Here is a 20,011-nt window from a genome sequence, read left to right on the forward strand (position 1 = left end):
CTTAAATATTACAATCATCAAAGGCATCATCATTGTTGTTGTCATTGTAATCATCATCCAGGGACACAGATATAAGATTTTACACTGAACATAAGTCATATTTTGGGAAATTATTACTTCTCCCTACACAAGGATACATGCAACAAAGCATTCTGAATTGTACATCCAAGCGCAAATCATTCCAACATATTTTCATCCATTTATGTTGTAATTTTAAATTTTTCTACAAATTCTTAGATTTTAAAATACTGTTGGTTGAGTTCTAACCGTGTCTAAGGCACTTTGCATGCATTTACTCTTAACCTCACACAATGAAGATAGAGAATATTATTTATATTTATCACCAGAAAACTGCACATTATAAAATTTAACAAACTTGTCACAGAAATTGTTAAGTACTAGACCTAGAATCAGATCCGACAAGTAACTACAAAATCTATGCTTTTATAACTAAAAATATTTTTATCTAAATTTTAATTAGTATTCATAGATTTTTGTTTCCTGTCCTCTCTTTTACATGTCATAGTTCCCAGTAATTAAATCTTCCCAACAAAAGGTTAAAATGATTTTCCTTTGATCTGAAAGTAAAAAGAAACCAACAATTTCTGTTTCCTTATGCCTCTAATTCAATGAAAAAAGTTTATTAAAACAACTAAGAAGGTTGACCCATTGAGCAAGGTGTACTAATACTACTGGTACACAGCAGGGTAGGAAAAATCATGTTTGAAACTCATGTGATTCTCTGTGGTGCCTCACAGTATTTGCATATCAAGTAGTAAAGGTATGAAAATTACACAACCTAATACAAATTAGAATTTGATTCACTCCACCAAGAAAAGAATCACCATCAATGGAGATCTTGGATGAAGACAAAAGAAGAATGCGATTAGTAGTAAAAGAAGATAGCCATAAATAAATGTTATAATAGTTTAACATTAGTAGAAAGATGATTATAGAAACTAAGACTGTTTTCTTCCTAAAATATTTATGGTCATTGTGTATGTATAGTATTTGTTGACAGATTTCAATTTTTTGTTGTTGTTCATTATCAAGGAGTTGTTGGAGGTTAACTTTAGAATTTTGTCTCTAAGATATGGGATATTCATGTGGGATTATGATTAAATTAGAGAAAATACCAATACCTCACTGAGATGAACATAGTAATCTACAGAATTTTGTCTTTCCATTTGGAGAAAAGAGGGTGAATGCCTTGATGTGTATAAATCTTTAGGCTAAGACAACTGTTGTTCCTTGGTAGTTTAAATAAAGATAGATTGAGAGTATTAAACATTTGAGAAGAGAGAAGGCATGTATCGAGAATCACAGAATTTTACCCTGACCAGTAACTTAGGGTGCATATTTAATCAAGAATAAAGGATATTATATAAGTAATGAGGAATCTGGAGGAATATTTTATTGGGTCAGAATTCATAGTTGAAACAAAAGAGAAGCTTGAATTAAGCAGTTATTTTATTTTATTTTTTAACTTTACAATATTGTATTGGTTTTGCCATATATTGAAATGAATCTGCCACAGGTTTACATGTGTTCCCCATCTTGAACCCTCCTCCCTCCTCCCTCCCCATACCATCCCTCTGGGTAGTCCCAGTTATTTTAAAAAGTTATTCAAACCCATTGTTTTAAGCAGGGTACATGCATTTTAAGCTAACTGTTATCATTAAATTAGGTACAAAAAATGAGAATATCTATTTATGTCTTTTAATATTAAATGATAAGTAAGTTTTGTTATTATTTACTACACAGATTATTTTAGGTACTCAATTAATCTGTGTGTTGCCTGGTCATGATATATGACATTTAAAGTTTCTGGAGAAAATGTGAGTTAACCAAAGACAGAGGGGGATCAAAAGCAGTTCTCTTCAAGGTCATTTGCTTTGAATAAATTGTTATTCAACAAATAGCTATCTCTCTGTATAATAGCTTAGGTGTGCTAAAGTAAAGGAGAGGGACTACTTAAAGATTATATTATCTTATTTTAGCTCAATTCATCCTCCACAACTTCATTAGGGCTTTAAAAATGTTTCTGTGAATAAACCTTGGATTGAAGATCATTCTTGTTTTTAAAATTCATGTAAATGATTATAAAATGACAGAACTGATAATTATACCCACAATATGAACTTTTTCTTAGCTAAATCACAAAGTTTTAATAAAAGAACAATGGAATACAGAACTGACAGTAAACTGGCCAAAATATTTAAAGTTAAGAAAAATTATTTCACAACACGGATTTACTCCCATCTTTATTAACAATGAATGTGACAATATATATTTGTACCTTGATAAATTAGCTAGTCATCAAAATTAGTAAAACACTAAAAGCTAAATATATAAAACATAAAATAAACCTCTGCAATTTTATTTGCAATATTAATAGTCAATGATAACCAATGGAAGGCTTTAAATTTTAACTAAATGTAGTAAAAAGTGTTTCCATTTCTTACTAATACCAAAAGAACAAAAGCCATATTCCACAGAGAAATTACTTGTATTTTCTGCCATTCTATAAAAATGACTAAGATGAGCAGTATGACAATAAATAAAATATATTCCTTATCAGCAAATGCTATTGAAAAGCACACAGAATCTATTTCTAATTATCTGCAAATTAAGTGATAGAATAAATTATGTCTTGGGAGGAGTTTTGCCTCATATAAGAGTTGAAAGATTTTAACACTTGTACATACAAATTCTCATCAATAGTACTGACTCATAATAAAAGCTAGTCTATGACAAAAATCTACAGTAAGCCCTTGGTTGAATAGTGAATTTGACTGGAATTAAATAAGAACTTGCAGATAAGATACAGATATGTCAACCAATTTGAAAGTTACTCACGACATTGTTGGCAAGTTATTGAAATGGACTGTGAAGCCTGCTATGCAAAGTACATTAGGATGATCAATATGATAAACTGTAAAAGCAAACTCTTTTAAAAGAATAATTTACTGTAAGATTTTACAGTAAAAAGGGCAATGACAATGAAAACATATTTTGCCATATATTCTCTGAAACTCTCATAGCAAGGTAAATAAATTTGAAAAAATATTAGTATTTTAATGACCATAAAACAATTAGCTGTAACATTAATGTATAATATGATGTTTGAAGTAATTTAATTTGAATTATTCTTAGTATATCTTTACAATTTTCTATTTCCTAAATATATTAATGTGCACATAATATGCACTTTTAGGAGTAAGCATGTAACATGTATAGATCAATTTTTCTATTAAAGATGTAATGGTCAGAAAAGTCTAGAGATTATTTATCTGAAATAATACCACAAACTTGTTAGAAGGAAGCTAAGACTGTAGCTTGGGAATAATGTGAGGAAAAGGAAGCGTCCATTAAATCAAAGCTGTCTGCACTTATTATATCACAAAAACCCAATACTCTCATGACTATTTTAATCATTCCAATGCTCAAGGAAAGCAAAGCATATTACAGGACCAGAAATTAAGAGTGAACATCTCTCTTGATCATGCTATCACAGCAGCCCCAACGTTTTAACTACTCCCACTGAAATTTGGATTCCCAGGGCTCCAAAAAAATCTGCCTCCAAAGTGGTTCACATCTTTATAAAAGATGCAGAAAACAGTATCCAGAACCACATGAAGGGCATCACAGAGAGTGAAAATTAGATTTCTAATTTCGAATAACGTCTTGAACACATATGTTTCTCATAATGCGCCTTTACAGCAAGTAAGTGAAAACATTATAGAGGGTTAATTCATTACAAATTTAGTACACTGAAGATGGCATTTTAATTAATTCTGTGTTGACTGGAAGGAAAATACTACAGTTTTCAAGACATGGAATTATATACTTATTTTACAATGGACTATAATCAACAATTTCCATGAAAATTTAAAAGGTATATGCTCTCAAAATGATATTGCAAATAAAGTTGGTGGTATATGGTAAGTGATTAAGAATGATGAATAAAAGTAAGAAACATAAATTCCTGAGCATCCAGATAATTCATACTATCATTGAAAATAGTGGAAAAGCTAGAAACTCATATTATTTTTTGCAGTATAGGGATAGATTTCTTTTAATAAATTTCAGGTATACCCAGGATATATAAATAAGAATATCATAATTACAGTTGGAAAAGAAGCTGGCAAGGGAGAATTAATGAACTAGATATTTAGGTATTTAGAACTAGATATTTAGAAAATCACCGTTTGAAACGTATGGTTATTCCATATATACATAGGGCATTTTAAAGAATAAAGACAAATAAGCCCTTACAGAATGTTCATCTTCAGGAGAATAAAGGAAAAAGTGAATACTTCAGGAATCTCATTATGAGTGTTCAAAATAGTAATAATAATCAAGAAAACTATTTAACAAAATAGAGAAGAGCAAGCTTCCAAACAGATGTCATTCAAAACAATAAATTTAAATAGGAGACTTTAAGAAAAGTTTAAAGCTAGATTGTACGAGATTGCAGTGTGACAATAATTGTCTCCTGGTAAAATATATTTGAGGACAAGCAGCTGGACAGTACTCCCTATTTAAAAACACTAAATTAAAATATTAAAGACAATTTTAATTTAATAATAAAAGCAAAAATGCATAACAGTTTTATTAAATATAATCACCTAATATAAAATCACCCATTTAATACACATTTTAATGATTATTATTCTATTCACATAGCTGTGCAAGGATCACCACAATCTTATTTTACACAATCTTATTTTAAATCATTTTCACCACTGCAAAAAGAAAACTCACGCCCATCTCCAATCGATCCCAAGCTGAAGGGCCACTAATATGCATTCTTTTTTCATAGATTTGCTTTTTCTAGACAGTTAATATAAATGAAGTTACAAAGCATATAGTCTTTTGTGTCCAGCTTCTATTATTAAGCATATTTTTCAGTTTCATCTGTATTTTAAGATACATATGTATAGTTTTAGAAAAAGGTGAAATTAGTCAAGGTAGAAATTATGCTTAGTTTATTTAAATGTCTATAATGAACATGAAGAAAACATTTATTTGAGTTAGTTTTGCTTGTAGTGTTTGTTGTTCAGCTGCTAAGTTGTGTCTGACTTTTGTGACCCTGTCGCACACAGCACACAGGTCTCCCGTGTCCTTCACTGTCTCCTGAAATTTGCTCAGATTCATGTCCGTTGATTTGGTGATGCTATTTAACAATCTCATCCTCTGCTACCCCCTTCTTTTTTGTTATATTAAGTAATTTATGTTTTATATACACATGAGCAAGAGTAGAAATATTTATTTTCAACAATTTACTAAAACAAGTCTTGACTCCTTCCTTTCCTAATAGAGATTTATATGGAAAAGTCTCAGGATTATATAGGATTTATATGAGTAACTCAGATTCAACACATGCCCTCTCTGTGCCCATTCTGTGTCCAGCCATGAGCTTATACATACACCATCTCACCTAATAATCACTATATTTAGTCCGGGTTGTCCTACCTCTAAGACTTGGGAAAATTTAATTAATTTCGGGGGTCTTGATTTTTCATTTACTAAAGAGAATAAATAATTACAAAATTCCATCCTAACTCTAATATACTGTGATTTTGTCTTCAAATTCCTGCAAAGTGCATCATAAATTGATTAAAGGTAACTAAAACAAAATGTGCAATTATTTAAGAGGAAGACAATTTTCTTCATTGATAGGATTTTTGTCTAACCTATATGATAACTTATTTCTTTTCATTTGTATAGTCTTTTTACCTTCATAATATAGAAGCAGGTATACTAAGTGCTGCTGCTGCTAAGTCGCTTCAGTCGTGTCCAAATAAATATTTTGAGAAAGCTTGCTTAAAAATGAAAGAGAGGAATAAGAGACAGAAATGCAGGAAAAGTCATCAACACAGTAAATTCCAGCTTTCCCTCTGAAATAAAAGGCCAAAATAAATCTTTCTTAATCAATTATGTTTAACTAAATTAATTTCATTTGCAAGTTTTTCTGTTTTTACTTTATTGTGGGAAATAAAAGTCAAGGGTATTGGTTCCCAAATTATAGCTGGCATATTCATTATTTTCTAACAGTTATCAAGCCATGTCACTTCCCCAAAGTGCATGCAGTTATTGCAATTTCTGTCACAAAAGTCTCAACAGCAATATTTCTGGTCACTCTCATGATAGTCATGTAACACGATCGTTAGAGAAGGCATGGTGTGGAGACTGTCCTCTGCATGCCCCTCCCGGCCCACAGTACACCATTTAGCCTCCACTCTGTACACTCCTGGAGGTTGACCTACAGGAACTACATCACTTTTCACTTTTATTTCCCCTAGTTTGTAGACACTGACTATTTCTTAAAAATATCGGAGGTAAGATAACAATTGAGATAATTAAGTTTGGATAACAGTGATAAGATGTTTCGACAAGAGACCGAGCAGAGCTGAAAACAAGGATAGATTTACAGGTCATTGGAAAACAAACATTTCCTAAGCATCTTTAAAACTTAATTCAGTCACTTTTCCAAATACACCACTGTTTCTACTCACTGTTATCAATTCTTTTCTTCTTATAAATCTTCAGTCTTTATGCCTTGTCCTTTTTATTTACTGACCATGAGTACTTTTTTTTTTAATTTTTACTTTTTAAAATGGTTTGAAGATAAAAACAAACAAGCTTGAAGCTGTGTCTTAAAAGTGACACTTGGAATTGATTGCCGATTTTAAAAAAATCTTACAACATTTTTCACAAATCATGTGCTAAATTAAATATTTTCTTACATGTCTCATTGCTAATTTTTGATTGATAATTAATCTCTAGATGGTAAACTCCTGAGATACCAGGTTCTGATTCCTTTTGTATAAGAAAAAAAAATGCATTTAATTACATAGAAGGATTACAAATACTTGTTGAATCATATCTGTTATGTTCATATAAATGAAGCATATTAATTCAATCAATATTTAATAATTTGACCATAAACATACATTCCTTTATGTTTGGAGGGAATATGGTGTTTTGCTACAAGCCCAGATTCTGGTGTGAGTAAGTCATTTAAAATATCTATGCCAAATTTCCTTTAATATAAAATTAGGATAATTATAATAATGGGATTGTTATGCTCATAACAGTAAAGCTTGTTAACATATGTGAAATACAACACAGCTTATCACGTAGTGATCATATAATTATAATTAATTTTGATCACCATACATCCTAAGAATGACATCTAAAAAGCTCAGCAAAGAAAATTTAGTGTGATATATTGCAACCAAAGCAATATCTATACATTAGGATTGAATCATTTCACTATTTACTTCTAAACCACAACATACCATTTGCACACAACACACAAACTCTTCACTGAATAATGATGATAAAAGGATTTGAGAAAACAGCTCCAATTAAGATCTGAGATTTAAGACTATTCTCATATCACCAATAGTTACTCATCAAATAGAAATCAAAAAATATTGGTGTTTTTGTTGAAGTTCATTTGATAAGTCGTGTCTGACTCTGCGACCCCATGACAGTGCTAACTGTGTCTTTTTAAAAAAATTCTCTTTGTATATAAAGAACATCTGGAATCTTCCTGTGTTGAATAAATGGATCTGAAAAATGGATCTGTAGTGACTGAGTTTATTTTACAAGGATTTTCTGCAGCATGGGAACTTCAGATTGTCTTCTTCGTGACATTCTCCTTGATCTATGGGGCTACTGTGCTGGGAAATGCGCTCATTATGGTCACAGTGACATGCAGTTCCACCCTTCATTCTCCCATGTACTTCCTCCTTGGAAACCTCTCCTTTTTGGACATGTGTCTCTCCACAGTCACCACACCCAAGATGATCAGAGACTTGCTCACTGAACACAAGACCATCTCTATATGGGGATGCATGGCTCAGATGTTCTTTATGCACTTGTTTGGAGGTGCTGAGATGACTCTTCTGATAGCCATGGCTTTTGACAGATATGTGGCCGTATGTAAACCCCTGCACTACAGGAAAATCATGAACCACAGGTTGCTGAACAGGTCTGTTATACTTTCATGGACAATTGGTTTTACACACACCATGAGTCAGATGGTATTAACAGTAAACTTGCCTTTCTGTGGCCCCCACATCATAGACAATATATTCTGTGACCTTCCCCTTGTGATTAAGCTTGCATGTGTGGAAACATACACCCTGGAACTGTTTGTCATTGCTGACAGTGGGCTGCTGTCACTCATCTGTTTCCTCCTCCTGCTTGTCTCCTACGCGGTCATCCTGGCCACTGTGCAACGAAGATCATCTGGAGGCCTCTCCAAAGCCCTGTCCACACTGTCTGCCCACATCACTGTGGTCAGTCTGTTCTTTGGGCCGTGTATCTTCATCTATGCCTGGCCTTTCAAGAGTTTTGCCAGCAATAAAGTCCTTGCTGTATTTTACACTGTTATCACACCCTTATTGAATCCTATTATATACACCTTGAGAAATCAGAAAATGCAAGAGGCCATGAAAAAATTAAGGTTCCAAAATGTTAGCTCCACATAGAACTTTTAGATTTTAGAATTGTATAAGTAATCCAGCTTTCAAATATAATGCAAATATAATTTGAATACATATGCAATACATGGAGTTACTTTCTTATTTTAAAATCATAACTGATGCATAAAAATTAATGATAATATATTTAAAATTTATACAATGCTGTTATAACATATGATAATTAGTGATCTCAGCAAAATATACATATAAAAATCATTAAATACTTTATGATACAGGCAATATATATTTGTTAGTGAAGAAATAAATATAAAAACATGGTGATTACTGTTAAGATATTACTTTAATTGAAATGGGTTGTTAATGACAGTCATAATACTATCATTTATACTCATTTATAAATGACTGTCATTTATATAATGATTTGTATCATTTGTATCAATTTGTATAAATGACAGTCATTTATACTATTGTTAAATGAGACACCCTGAACAAATAATGATTGAAAGAATTTGAACCAATGAGAGAAAATGTAAGAATAAAAAATTATATTTGACAGGATCATAAATATAAAATGCTAGATTGAACATAAGATACCAAAGGGAAAAAACAATAGAAGGGCAATTTCAATAGAACTACATAGAGCAGCCTTGAATTCAAATGCTCTAAGAAATTCCATTTGTATGCACAGTTGACTTTCAAACCCAAGGAAATAAAAGTATTAGCACATTTTTAAAATTTTATGTAATATACCATGTAACTTGTTTTTTCCAAGTGCTTAAACTATGGTTCAATTGTCTTTTAAGCTTGCAATTTTTACTGCAATTGTAAGCAAATTAACATTTGCTTGTTACTGTTAAGGGGAAGGGGGCATTTCTTGCTGAATTCAGAATCCCAAACTTATTGATGGCTAATCTTAAGTATTCTTCCCCAATTCAAGAGACTAAATATTTCTTCTTGTTCTAGGCAATAGTTTTGAAATTACTCCTAAAGAAGCATATAGATTTTTTTCTGCATTCAGTGCATCCTCAAGTTCATCCAGAGTGATGCTGTTAAAACTCAATGCTCAGATTCTTTACAGCATGTTGGTAGCCTGTTTCTTTAAACTGTGCTGCTGCTAAGTCACTTCAGTCGTGTCTGAAGTGGTTGGCATTTCCTTCTCCAATGCATGAAAGTGAAAAGCGAAAGTGAAGTCGCTCAGTCGTGTCCGACTCTTTGCGACCCCATGGGCTGCAGCCCACCAGGCTCCTCTGTCCATGGGATTCTCCAAGCAAGAATACTGGAGTGGGTTGCCATTTCCTTCTCCAGGGGAATCTTCCTGACCCAGGGATAGAATCCATGTCTCCCACATTGCAGTCAGACGCTTTAACGTCTGAGCCACCAGGGAAGCCCCATTCATGCTTAGTAGTTCACAAATGTCAAAATAACCTATAACATATTATTGACCAGAATGGTCATAAAAAATTACCAGTGAAACAGTTTTATACTATACCTAAAATTGTCCCGTAAAAATTATGATTATTTCTCTAAGATGGCTATAATCAAAAAGGTGACAAATAACAAGGATTGACAAGGATGTGGAATAATTGGAACCCTCATATACTGCTGATGGAATACAAAATGGTGTAAACATTTTGGAGAAAATTTTGGCAGTTCCTCAAAAATGTTAAATATAGAATTACCATGTGCACTAGTTACTTCATTCCAAATACATCCTCAAAAGAAATTAAGGCACGTGTACACTTCCAAAGTTATACTAAAATGATTGTAGCAGCTTTCATCATACTACTAAAAATGTTAAAACAACCCAAATGTTCATCAACTAGTGAATGGATAAATAAAACATGCTATATCCATACAATGGAGTATTATTTGGCAGTAAAAATGAATCAGGTACTGGCATATGCTACACTATGTATGAATCTTGAAAACATTTGGCTAAGTTAAAGAAATGAATCACTAAAAACTACACCTTACATGAGTCCACTTGTATGAAATGTCCTTTATAGGCAAACCCTTAGAAGTAGAGTAGACTAATGGTTGCCTAGAGCCGGGAGTGAGAGGGAAGCAAGGATGTGGTCTTTTTAGACTAGTTTCTCTTCGATGTTTTCAAGACTCATTCACGTCACAGCTTACCTCACTACTTGATGCTAAAAGTGACTGAGTAACATGAGAGGAGGAATCCCTGGACCATTGCTCTCCAACAAACACACCAATTTAACAGCAATTTGTGGACAGATTTTCTTTGTGAGAACTCTGAAACCAATTGAAAATCTCTTTTACCCCTGGAGGATGAAAAACCAGACTCACCAAATCAGGCAAGGAGATTCAGGTCTTGCTAGTCTTGAAGCTCTGACAGGTCTGTCACAGTCTGGCTGTCTGGGGGAAGACAGAGGCAGTTAGCTGGGCCAGTTATATAATTGATTCTCCATAACTCAGCACAGAATGAGTGGATAAAAGATTCCAGCTCTCAGCTTCCACCTGTAAAGGAAAAGAGTCAATTTATGAATCTAGCATCCCAACTTCACATAGGATTCCCAAAGAACTAGTCCTTATCTCACCAGGCAGGAGATGTGATGGTTCTGATAGAGTCCAGGTGCTGGGGGACAATTGAGATGGCAGTTTGGGCTTCTAGATGCCAAAGCTTCACCACATACCCTACCACGATCTGTCCACAGAGTGAGAAAACAAAAATCACTGCCAAGAGGCATGCTTCCTCCTGAGGAGGGAAACCATTGGCAGAGGTCTCCAGAACCTCTGTTCAGGTTTATGGGTGAGAACCCCCTCCTGTGCAAGGCCAATCTGTGAAGACTGGCGGAGGTGCCTGCATGGTGTAATGTTTACAGACCAACACAGAGCATCAACAGAGAACCAGGCAAAGATGTTCTAAATAAAGAGGCAAGGTAAATCTCCAGAAACTGACACTAATGAAACAGAGTTCATGATTTAACTGACTGAGAATTAAAAATAACTGTCATTAAGATTCCCTTTGGAATGAAGAGAACAATGCATGAACACTCCCTTCAATAATAGTCTCATGGCTCCTGCCAGAACATGACAGTAAAATCTCACAATTACTTTAGTATATAGTCTCTTTCATTTTTATCAGGCCCAGCGTATCCCAGGGATTATGCTGGGCTTTTACTCTAGTTATTATGCGCAAGAGAAGTTAGTCCAGGCCTATTCTGAAGGAGATCAGCCCTGGGATTTCTTTGGAAGGAATGATGCTAAAGCTGAAATTCCAATACTTTGGCCACCTCATGCGAAGAGTTGACTCATTGGAAAAGACTCTGATGCTGGGAGGGATTGGGGGCAGGAGGAGAAGCAGACGACAGAGGATGAGATGGCTGGATGGCATCACCGACTCGATGGATATGAGTCTGAATGAGCTCCAGGAGATGGTGATAGACAGGGAGGCCTAGCGTGCTACGATTCATGGGGTTGCAAAGAGTCAGACATAACTGAGCAACTGAACTGAACTGAACTGAACTAAAAAGATGACCTATTTCCTTGCAGAAGCGAGGCCTCTGAAGCTCCTTGAGCAGGAGAAAGTTCAAGCTCTTACTGATGTTCACGAGTCTGTAGAATCAAAGTCTGCCAGGGCATTTATCCAGATGTACTCACTCCATATTTCAGGGTTTTAAATTTTTCCCTACCAGTGCTCTGACCTTATCATGACACACATGCCTAGAGTGTTTGTACTTTTTTGGATCTGTGTAACTGTAGAAGATCCCCTAGAGAAGGGAATGGCAACACACTTCAGTATTCTTGCCTAGAGAATTCCATGGACGGAGGAGCCTGGCGGGCAACAGTCCATGGGGTTTCAAAGAGTCAGACACTACTGAGTAACTAACAGTTTCAGAAGTGAAAGATATTCTATAGGTATACTTGTGTAACTCTGTTAGATCTTCAGTATCTTGCTTGTCTGTGTCTACTTACTCAGGAGACAAGGAACTCTTTGAAAACTACCAAAGAGTTTTTAAATCCTTACACCTAACCTTTAACTTCTGTTAGTTAATGGCTTTCAATTTCTTTTTATTTCAAGGCATCAATACAACGTACAATAATCAAACAACTACTCTCTTTGTAGGAATTTCTCTTCTCTTTCTTTCAAATAAAAGAATCATTCACCTGCAATAGCATTCCTTTCCAACAGATTGTATTCCCAGATCACCACACATGAAATATTTAGCCATCAGCCAACTACACTAAGCCAGGACCTGTGTCCCATCTACCACTTGTGTGAATGCATGATCACTCACTAAGTCTTAGCCAATTCTTTATGACCCCATGGACTGTAGCCTGCCAGGCTCTTCTGTCCATGTAAATTTTCAGGCAAGAATACTGGAGTGGGTTGCCATTTCCTCCTTCCATCCTGAGCCAGGAATTGAACACGTGTCTCCTGCATTGGCAGGTGGATTCTTTATCACTGAGCCACCTGGGAACCCTACTATTTGCAGTGGAATCTTATTGGCCACCAGGTGATGAGCCAGCTACAAATCCCCATTTTCATCTGTTTCTCAGACCACTCCCAGTACCAACTATGTTAATTTAGGTCTTCTGAGAAATAGATACCAAGATGAGGTTACATTCATAGTACATTGACACAGTGGAATAAAACTCGGTAATAAATTTAAAAAATTTTAAACTTGTACATTAAACAGTCTGGATACATCTCTAAGACTGTTATTTTAGGGAGAAGATACTCAAAAGCATACACATTGTAAGATTTTATTTAAAAGAAATTCAACATTAGACAAGACTGATATTACACGAGATAAATGATAATAGTCCTTATCTCTGCTGGTGAATGTCTATTGCAAAGCGGTCAAAGGGAAATTTTTGGTATGAAAACAATATTTATAAATTTGACAAGTGTGGTAGTTTCACAGATGCCTGCACAAGGAAAACAAAATTTCCAAACCATACATTTAAGATTCGTTCATTTTAACATCTACAAATTATTTATCATGGAGATAATAGAATTTAAAGATTGGATTTTAAAAAAATAGCAAAAATATCAAAGAAAGTTATTGGGTATGGTATTCTTTCAATAGTTCATAAGAGAAAATTTGAGGGTGCTTTATGGAAATAATATTAATTATAATAGAGCAATATCTTGATTTGTTTTCTTACCAAAACCATTTTTCTCCTTCTCCTAGGATGCAGCTATAAGCTCTTAAAGCCGATGTCTAATTCATTTTCCAAGGTAAAAGTAGGCATGGCAGAGAGGAGCTCTAGTTTTACTGGTCCTAATAGACATTTTATTGTTTTTTTTTTAATATTCTCTACTTTTTGGCATTTTTGTGTGCTATATTTATCTCTAATTTTGCCTTATATGTTAAAATTAAACTAGCAGTGCACTAAAATTAATAGCTTTTCAAGTTTTCTATTTTTTTTTCAGAAAAATAGATGTAATTCACTAGTAAATTACTTATTTTCTTATTCTTTCCTTTTCCCAAGCACTAAGAGCACCATAAATGGCCATCTTTTATAAATTAAAACATAGTTTAGAACATTTGACTTTTATATTAAAAAAATTTAATATAAAAATTTAATATAAAAGTCAAATGTTCTAAACTATGCTGTGAAAAGAAGAAAAGCGAAAAGCAAAGGAGAAAAGGAAAGATATAAACATCTGAATGCAGAGTTCCAAAGAATAGCAAGAAGAGATAAGAAAGCCTTCTTCAGTGTTCAATGCAAGGAAATAGAGGAAAACAACAGAATGGGAAAGACTAGAGATCTCTTCAAGAAAATCAGAGATACCAAAGGAACATTTCATGCAAAGATGAGCTCGATAAAGCACAGAAATGGTATGGACCTAACAGAAGCAGAAGATATTATTAAGAAGAGATGGCAAGAATACACAGAAGAACTGTACAAAAAAGATCTTCACGACCCAGATAATCACGATGGTGTGATCACTGACCTAGAGCCAGACATCCTGGAATGTGAAGTCAAGTGGGCCTTAGAAAGCATCACTACGAACAAAGCTAGTGGAGGTGATGGAATTCCAGTTGAGCTATTCCAAATCCTGAAAGATGATGCTGTGAAAGTGCTGCACTCAATATGCCAGCAAATTTGGAAAACTCAGCAGTGGCCACAGGACTGGAAAAGGTCAGTTTTCATTCCAATACCAAAGAAAGGCAATGCCAAAGAATGCTCAAACTACGGCACAATTGCACTCATCTCACACGCTAGTAAAGTAATGCTTAAAATTCTCCAAGCCATGCTTCAGCAATATGTGAACCGTGAACTTCCTGATGTTCAAGCTGGTTTTAGAAAAGGCAGAGGAACCAGAGATCAAATTGCCAACATCTGCTGGATCATCAAAAAAGCAAGAGAGTTCCAGAAAAACATCTATTTCTGCTTTATTGACTATGCCAAAGCCTTTGACTGTGTGGATGACAATAAACTGTGGAAAATTCTTCAAGAGATGGGAATACCAGACCACCTGATCTGCCTCTTGAGAAATTTGTATGCAGGTCAGGAAGCAACAGTTAGAACTGGACATGGAACAACAGACTGGTTCCAAATAGGAAAAGGAGTTCGTCAAGGCTGTATATTGTCACCCTGTTTATTTAACTTATATGCAGAGTACATCATGAGAAACGCTGGACTGAAAGAAACACAAACTGGAATCAAGATTGCTGGGAGAAATATCAATAACTTCAGATATACAGACACCACCCTTATGGCAGAAAGTGAAGAGGAACTCAAAAGCCTCTTGATGAAAGTGAAAGTGGAGAGTGAAAAAGTTGGCTTAAAGCTCCACATTCAGAAAACGAAGATCATGGCATCCAGTCCCACCACTTCATGGGAAATAGATGGGGAAACAGTGGAAACAGTGTCAGACTTTAGTTTTCTGGGCTCCAAAATCACTACAGATGGTGACTGCAGCCACGAAATTAAAAGACACTCCTTGGAAGGAAAGTTATGACCAACCTAGATAGCATATTCAAAAGCAGAGCCATTACTTTGCCAACAAAGGTCTGTCTAGTCAAGGCTATGGTTTTTCCTGTGGTCATGTATGGATGTGAGAGTTGGACTGTGAAGAAGGCTGAGTGCCAAAGAATTGATGCTTTTGAACTGTGGTGTTGGAGAAGACTCTTGAGAGTCCCTTGGTCTGCAAGGATATCCAACCAGTGCATTCTGAAGGAGATCAGCCCTGGGATTTCTTTGGAAGGAATGATGCTAAAGCTGAAACTCCAGTACTTTGGCCACCTCATGGGAAGAGTTGACTCATTGGAAAAGACTCTGATGCTAGGAGGGATTGGGGGTAGGAGGAAAAGGGGATGACAGAGGATGAGATGGCTGGATGGCATCACTGACTCGATGGACGTGAGTCTGAGTGAACTCCGGGAGTTGGTGATGGACAGGGAGGCCTGGCGTGCTGTGATTCATGGGGTCGCAAAGAGTTGGACACCACTGAGCAACTGATCTTATTTGAAGAAATGTCTGTTTAGATCTTCCCATGTTTTGATAGGATTGTTTGTGTTTTTGATATTGAACTTCATGAGCTGTTTGTATATTTTGGAAATTAATCCCTTGTCTGTTATTTTGTTTGCAAATATTCTCTCCCTTTCTGTAAGTTGTCTTTTCATTGGTTTCCTTTGCTGTGTAAAAGCTTTTAATTTGAACTAGATCCCATTTGTTTATTTTTGTTTTATTTTCATTACTCTAGGAAGTGGATCAAAATAGACTGCTGCAACTTATGTCAAAGAGTGTTCTACCTATGTTTTCCTCTAGGAGTTTTAGACTATCAGGTCCTATATTTAGATCTTTAATTCATTTTCGAGTTTATTTTTATGTACAGTGTTGGATAATGTTCTAGTTTCGTTCTTTTACATGGAACTGTCCAGTTTTCCCAGCACCACTTATTGAAGATTGTCTCTTCTCCATTGTATCTTTTTGCCTCCTTTGTCATCAGTTAATTGACCATAGGTATGTGGGCTTTCTGTCCTTTTCCATTGATCTATAAGTCTGTGTTTGTAAAAGTAAATCAATATTTGTTAATTATGTAAAATGAATAATTTCTGGAAAATTCTTACAACTCTACAACAATGACATTGAATAACTATTGAAGAACTACCACTATTTCAACAATATGGATGAGTATCAAGCCAAATGTTGATCAAAAGACAGTAAAAATTATATACCCATTCATTCTATTTATATAAAATTTAAAAGCATGTAAGATTATATTAGAAGTCAGGATGCTGTTACCTTTGGAGAGGGAATAGTAATAACACAAAGATTGCGCTTCTGTGTTTCTGGTCATGTATTGTTTGACCTATGTCAGGATCATGTGAATCTGTTTCTTAAAAAAAAAAAAAAAGTCAAATGTTCTAAACTATGTTTTAACTTATAAAAGATGGTCATTTATGGTGCTCTTAGTGCTGGGGAAAAGGAAAGAATAAGGCAATAAGTAATTTACTAGTGAATTACATCTGTTTTTACAAATAGCTGTGAAAAGAAGAAAAGCGAAAAGCAAAGGAGAAAAGGAAAGATATAAACATCTGAATGCAGAGTTCCAAAGAATAGCAAGAAGAGATAAGAAAGCCTTCTTCAGTGATCAATGCAAGGAAATAGAGGAAAACAACAGAATGGGAAAGACTAGAGATCTCTTCAAGAAAATCAGAGATACCAAAGGAACATTTCATGCAAAGATGAGCTCGATAAAGCACAGAAATGGTATGGACCTAACAGAAGCAGAAGATATTATTAAGAAGAGATGGCAAGAATACACAGAAGAACTGTACAAAAAAGATCTTCACGACCCAGATAATCACGATGGTGTGATCACTGACCTAGAGCCAGACATCCTGGAATGTGAAGTCAAGTGGGCCTTAGAAAGCATCACTACGAACAAAGCTAGTGGAGGTGATGGAATTCCAGTTGAGCTATTCCAAATCCTGAAAGATGATGCTGTGAAAGTGCTGCACTCAATATGCCAGCAAATTTGGAAAACTCAGCAGTGGCCACAGGACTGGAAAAGGTCAGTTTTCATTCCAATACCAAAGAAAGGCAATGCCAAAGAATGCTCAAACTACGGCACAATTGCACTCATCTCACACGCTAGTAAAGTAATGCTTAAAATTCTCCAAGCCATGCTTCAGCAATATGTGAACCGTGAACTTCCTGATGTTCAAGCTGGTTTTAGAAAAGGCAGAGGAACCAGAGATCAAATTGCCAACATCTGCTGGATCATCAAAAAAGCAAGAGAGTTCCAGAAAAACATCTATTTCTGCTTTATTGACTATGCCAAAGCCTTTGACTGTGTGGATCACAATAAACTGTGGAAAATTCTTCAAGAGATGGGAATACCAGACCACCTGATCTGCCTCTTGAGAAATTTGTATGCAGGTCAGGAAGCAACAGTTAGAACTGGACATGGAACAACAGACTGGTTCCAAATAGGAAAAGGAGTACGTCAAGGTTGTATATTGTCACCCTGTTTATTTAACTTATATGCAGAGTACATCATGAGAAACGCTGGACTGGAAGAAACACAAGCTGGAATCAAGATTGCCAGGAGAAATATCAATAACCTCAGATATGCAGATGACACCACCCTTATGGCAGAAAGTGAAGAGGAACTCAAAAGCCTCTTGATGAAAGTGAAAGTGGAGAGTGAAAAAGTTGGCTTAAAGCTCCACATTCAGAAAATGAAGATCATGGCATCCAGTCCCACCACTTCATGGGAAATAGATGGGGAAACAGTGGAAACAGTGTCAGACTTTATTTTTCTGGGCTCCAAAATCACTACAGATGGTGAGTGCAGCCATGAAATTAAAAGACGCTTACTCCTTGGAAGGAAAGTTATGACCAACCTAGATAGCATATTCAAAAGCAGAGACATTACTTTGCCCACAAAGGTTCATCTAGTCAAGGCTATGGTTTTTCCTGTGGTCATGTATGGATGTGAGAGTTGGACTGTGAAGAAGGCTGAGCGCCAAAGAATTGATGCTTTTGAACTGTGGTGTTGGAGAAGACTCTTGAGAGTCCCTTGGACTGCAAGGAGATCCAACCAGTCCATTCTGAAGGAGATCAGCCCTGGGATTTCTTTGGAAGGAATGATGCTAAAGCTGAAACTCCAGTACTTTGGCCACCTCATGCGAAGAGATGACTTATTGGAAAAGACTCTGATGCTGGGAGGGATTGAGGGCAGGAGGAGAAGGGGACGACAGAGGATGAGATGGCTGGATGGCATCATGGACTTGATGGACGGGAGTCTGAGTGAACTCTGGGAGTTGGTGATGTACAGGGAGGCCTGGCGTGCTGCGATTCATGGGGTCGCAAAGAGTCGGACATGACTGAGTGACTGATCTGATCTGATCTGAGTATGTATATATGAACTTCTCAGTTCAAACTGAAGAAAATTAGTCATCAAAGACATGGGTTATTTTATATGATGAGAGAGAGCTTCAGTCTTTTTCTTTGACAAGGTAATTTGTCAAATTTTGGGGGAAAATCAAATCTTGGGTCACAATTTTATTATAAATATATGTAAGTGTTTAATAAGAAGTATCCCAGGGGTTCCATTTATTTTAAAGTATCAAGTTATTAATTGAGAACTTAGTTGGCAATCAAGATCCAATGATGAATGGTGGCATATAGGGTTCTTTTTTTATAGTGAATTATCTCCTTTGATGATCTGCTTATTTCTTCAATATAAGCCTTTGACCATGTGGATCACAACAAAACTGTGGAAAATTCTTAAAGAGATGAGAATACCAGATCACCTTACCTGTCTCCTGAGAAACTTGTATGCAGGACAAGAAGCAGTATTTCTAACCTTACATGGAACAACCGATTCGTTCAAAACTTGGAAGAGAATATGTGAAGGCTGTATACTGTCATCCTGCTTATTTAACTTCTATGCAGAACACATAACGTGAAATGCCAGGCTGGTTGACTCACAGGCTGAAATCAAGATTGCTGGGAGAAAGAACAACCTCAGATATGCAGATTATAGTCACTCTAATATCAGGAAGCAAAGAGGAACTAAACCTCTTGATGAGGATGAAAGAGAAGAGTGATAAAGCTGGCCTAAAATTCAACTTTCAAAAAACTAAGATCATGGCAACCAGTCCCATCACTTCATGGCAAATAGATGGGGAAACAATGGAAACAGTGAGAGACTTTATTTTATTGGGCTCCAATATCACTGTGGATGGTGACTGCAGCCACAAAATAAAAAGGCGCTTGCTCATTGAAAGAAAAGCTATGACAAACCCCGACAGTGTGTTATAAAGCAGAGACATCATTTTGCTGACAAAGGTCCATGTGGTCAAAGCTGTGGTTTTTCCAGTAGTCATGTACAGATGTGAGAGGTGGACCATAAAGAAGGCTGAGTGCCAAAGAATTGATGCTTTTGAACTGTGGTGTTGGAGAAAACTCTTGAGAGTCCTTTGGACAGCAAGGAGATCCAACCCGTCAATCCTAAAGGAAATCAGTCTTGAATATTCACTGGAAGGACTGATGCTAACTTTGGCCACCTGAGGTGAAGAGCTGACTCATTGGAAAAGACCCTGATGCTGGGAAAGATT

The 20,011-nt window shown here is 35.6% G+C and overlaps 1 protein-coding gene across 1 annotated transcript; it reads left to right on the plus strand.

Annotated features, from left to right (window-relative positions):
- The first annotated feature begins 7,577 nt into the window (after positions 1-7,577).
- On the plus strand, positions 7,578-8,507 carry LOC133255387 (olfactory receptor 4L1-like). Its single transcript, XM_061429844.1, has one exon. The coding sequence runs from the start codon at positions 7,578-7,580 to the stop codon at positions 8,505-8,507; it is 930 nt and encodes a 309-aa protein (XP_061285828.1).
- The last annotated feature ends 11,504 nt before the right edge of the window (positions 8,508-20,011 follow it).

This window comes from Bos javanicus, chromosome 10, assembly GCF_032452875.1.
Source record: "Bos javanicus breed banteng chromosome 10, ARS-OSU_banteng_1.0, whole genome shotgun sequence".
NCBI classification, from domain to species: Eukaryota; Metazoa; Chordata; class Mammalia; order Artiodactyla; family Bovidae; genus Bos; species Bos javanicus.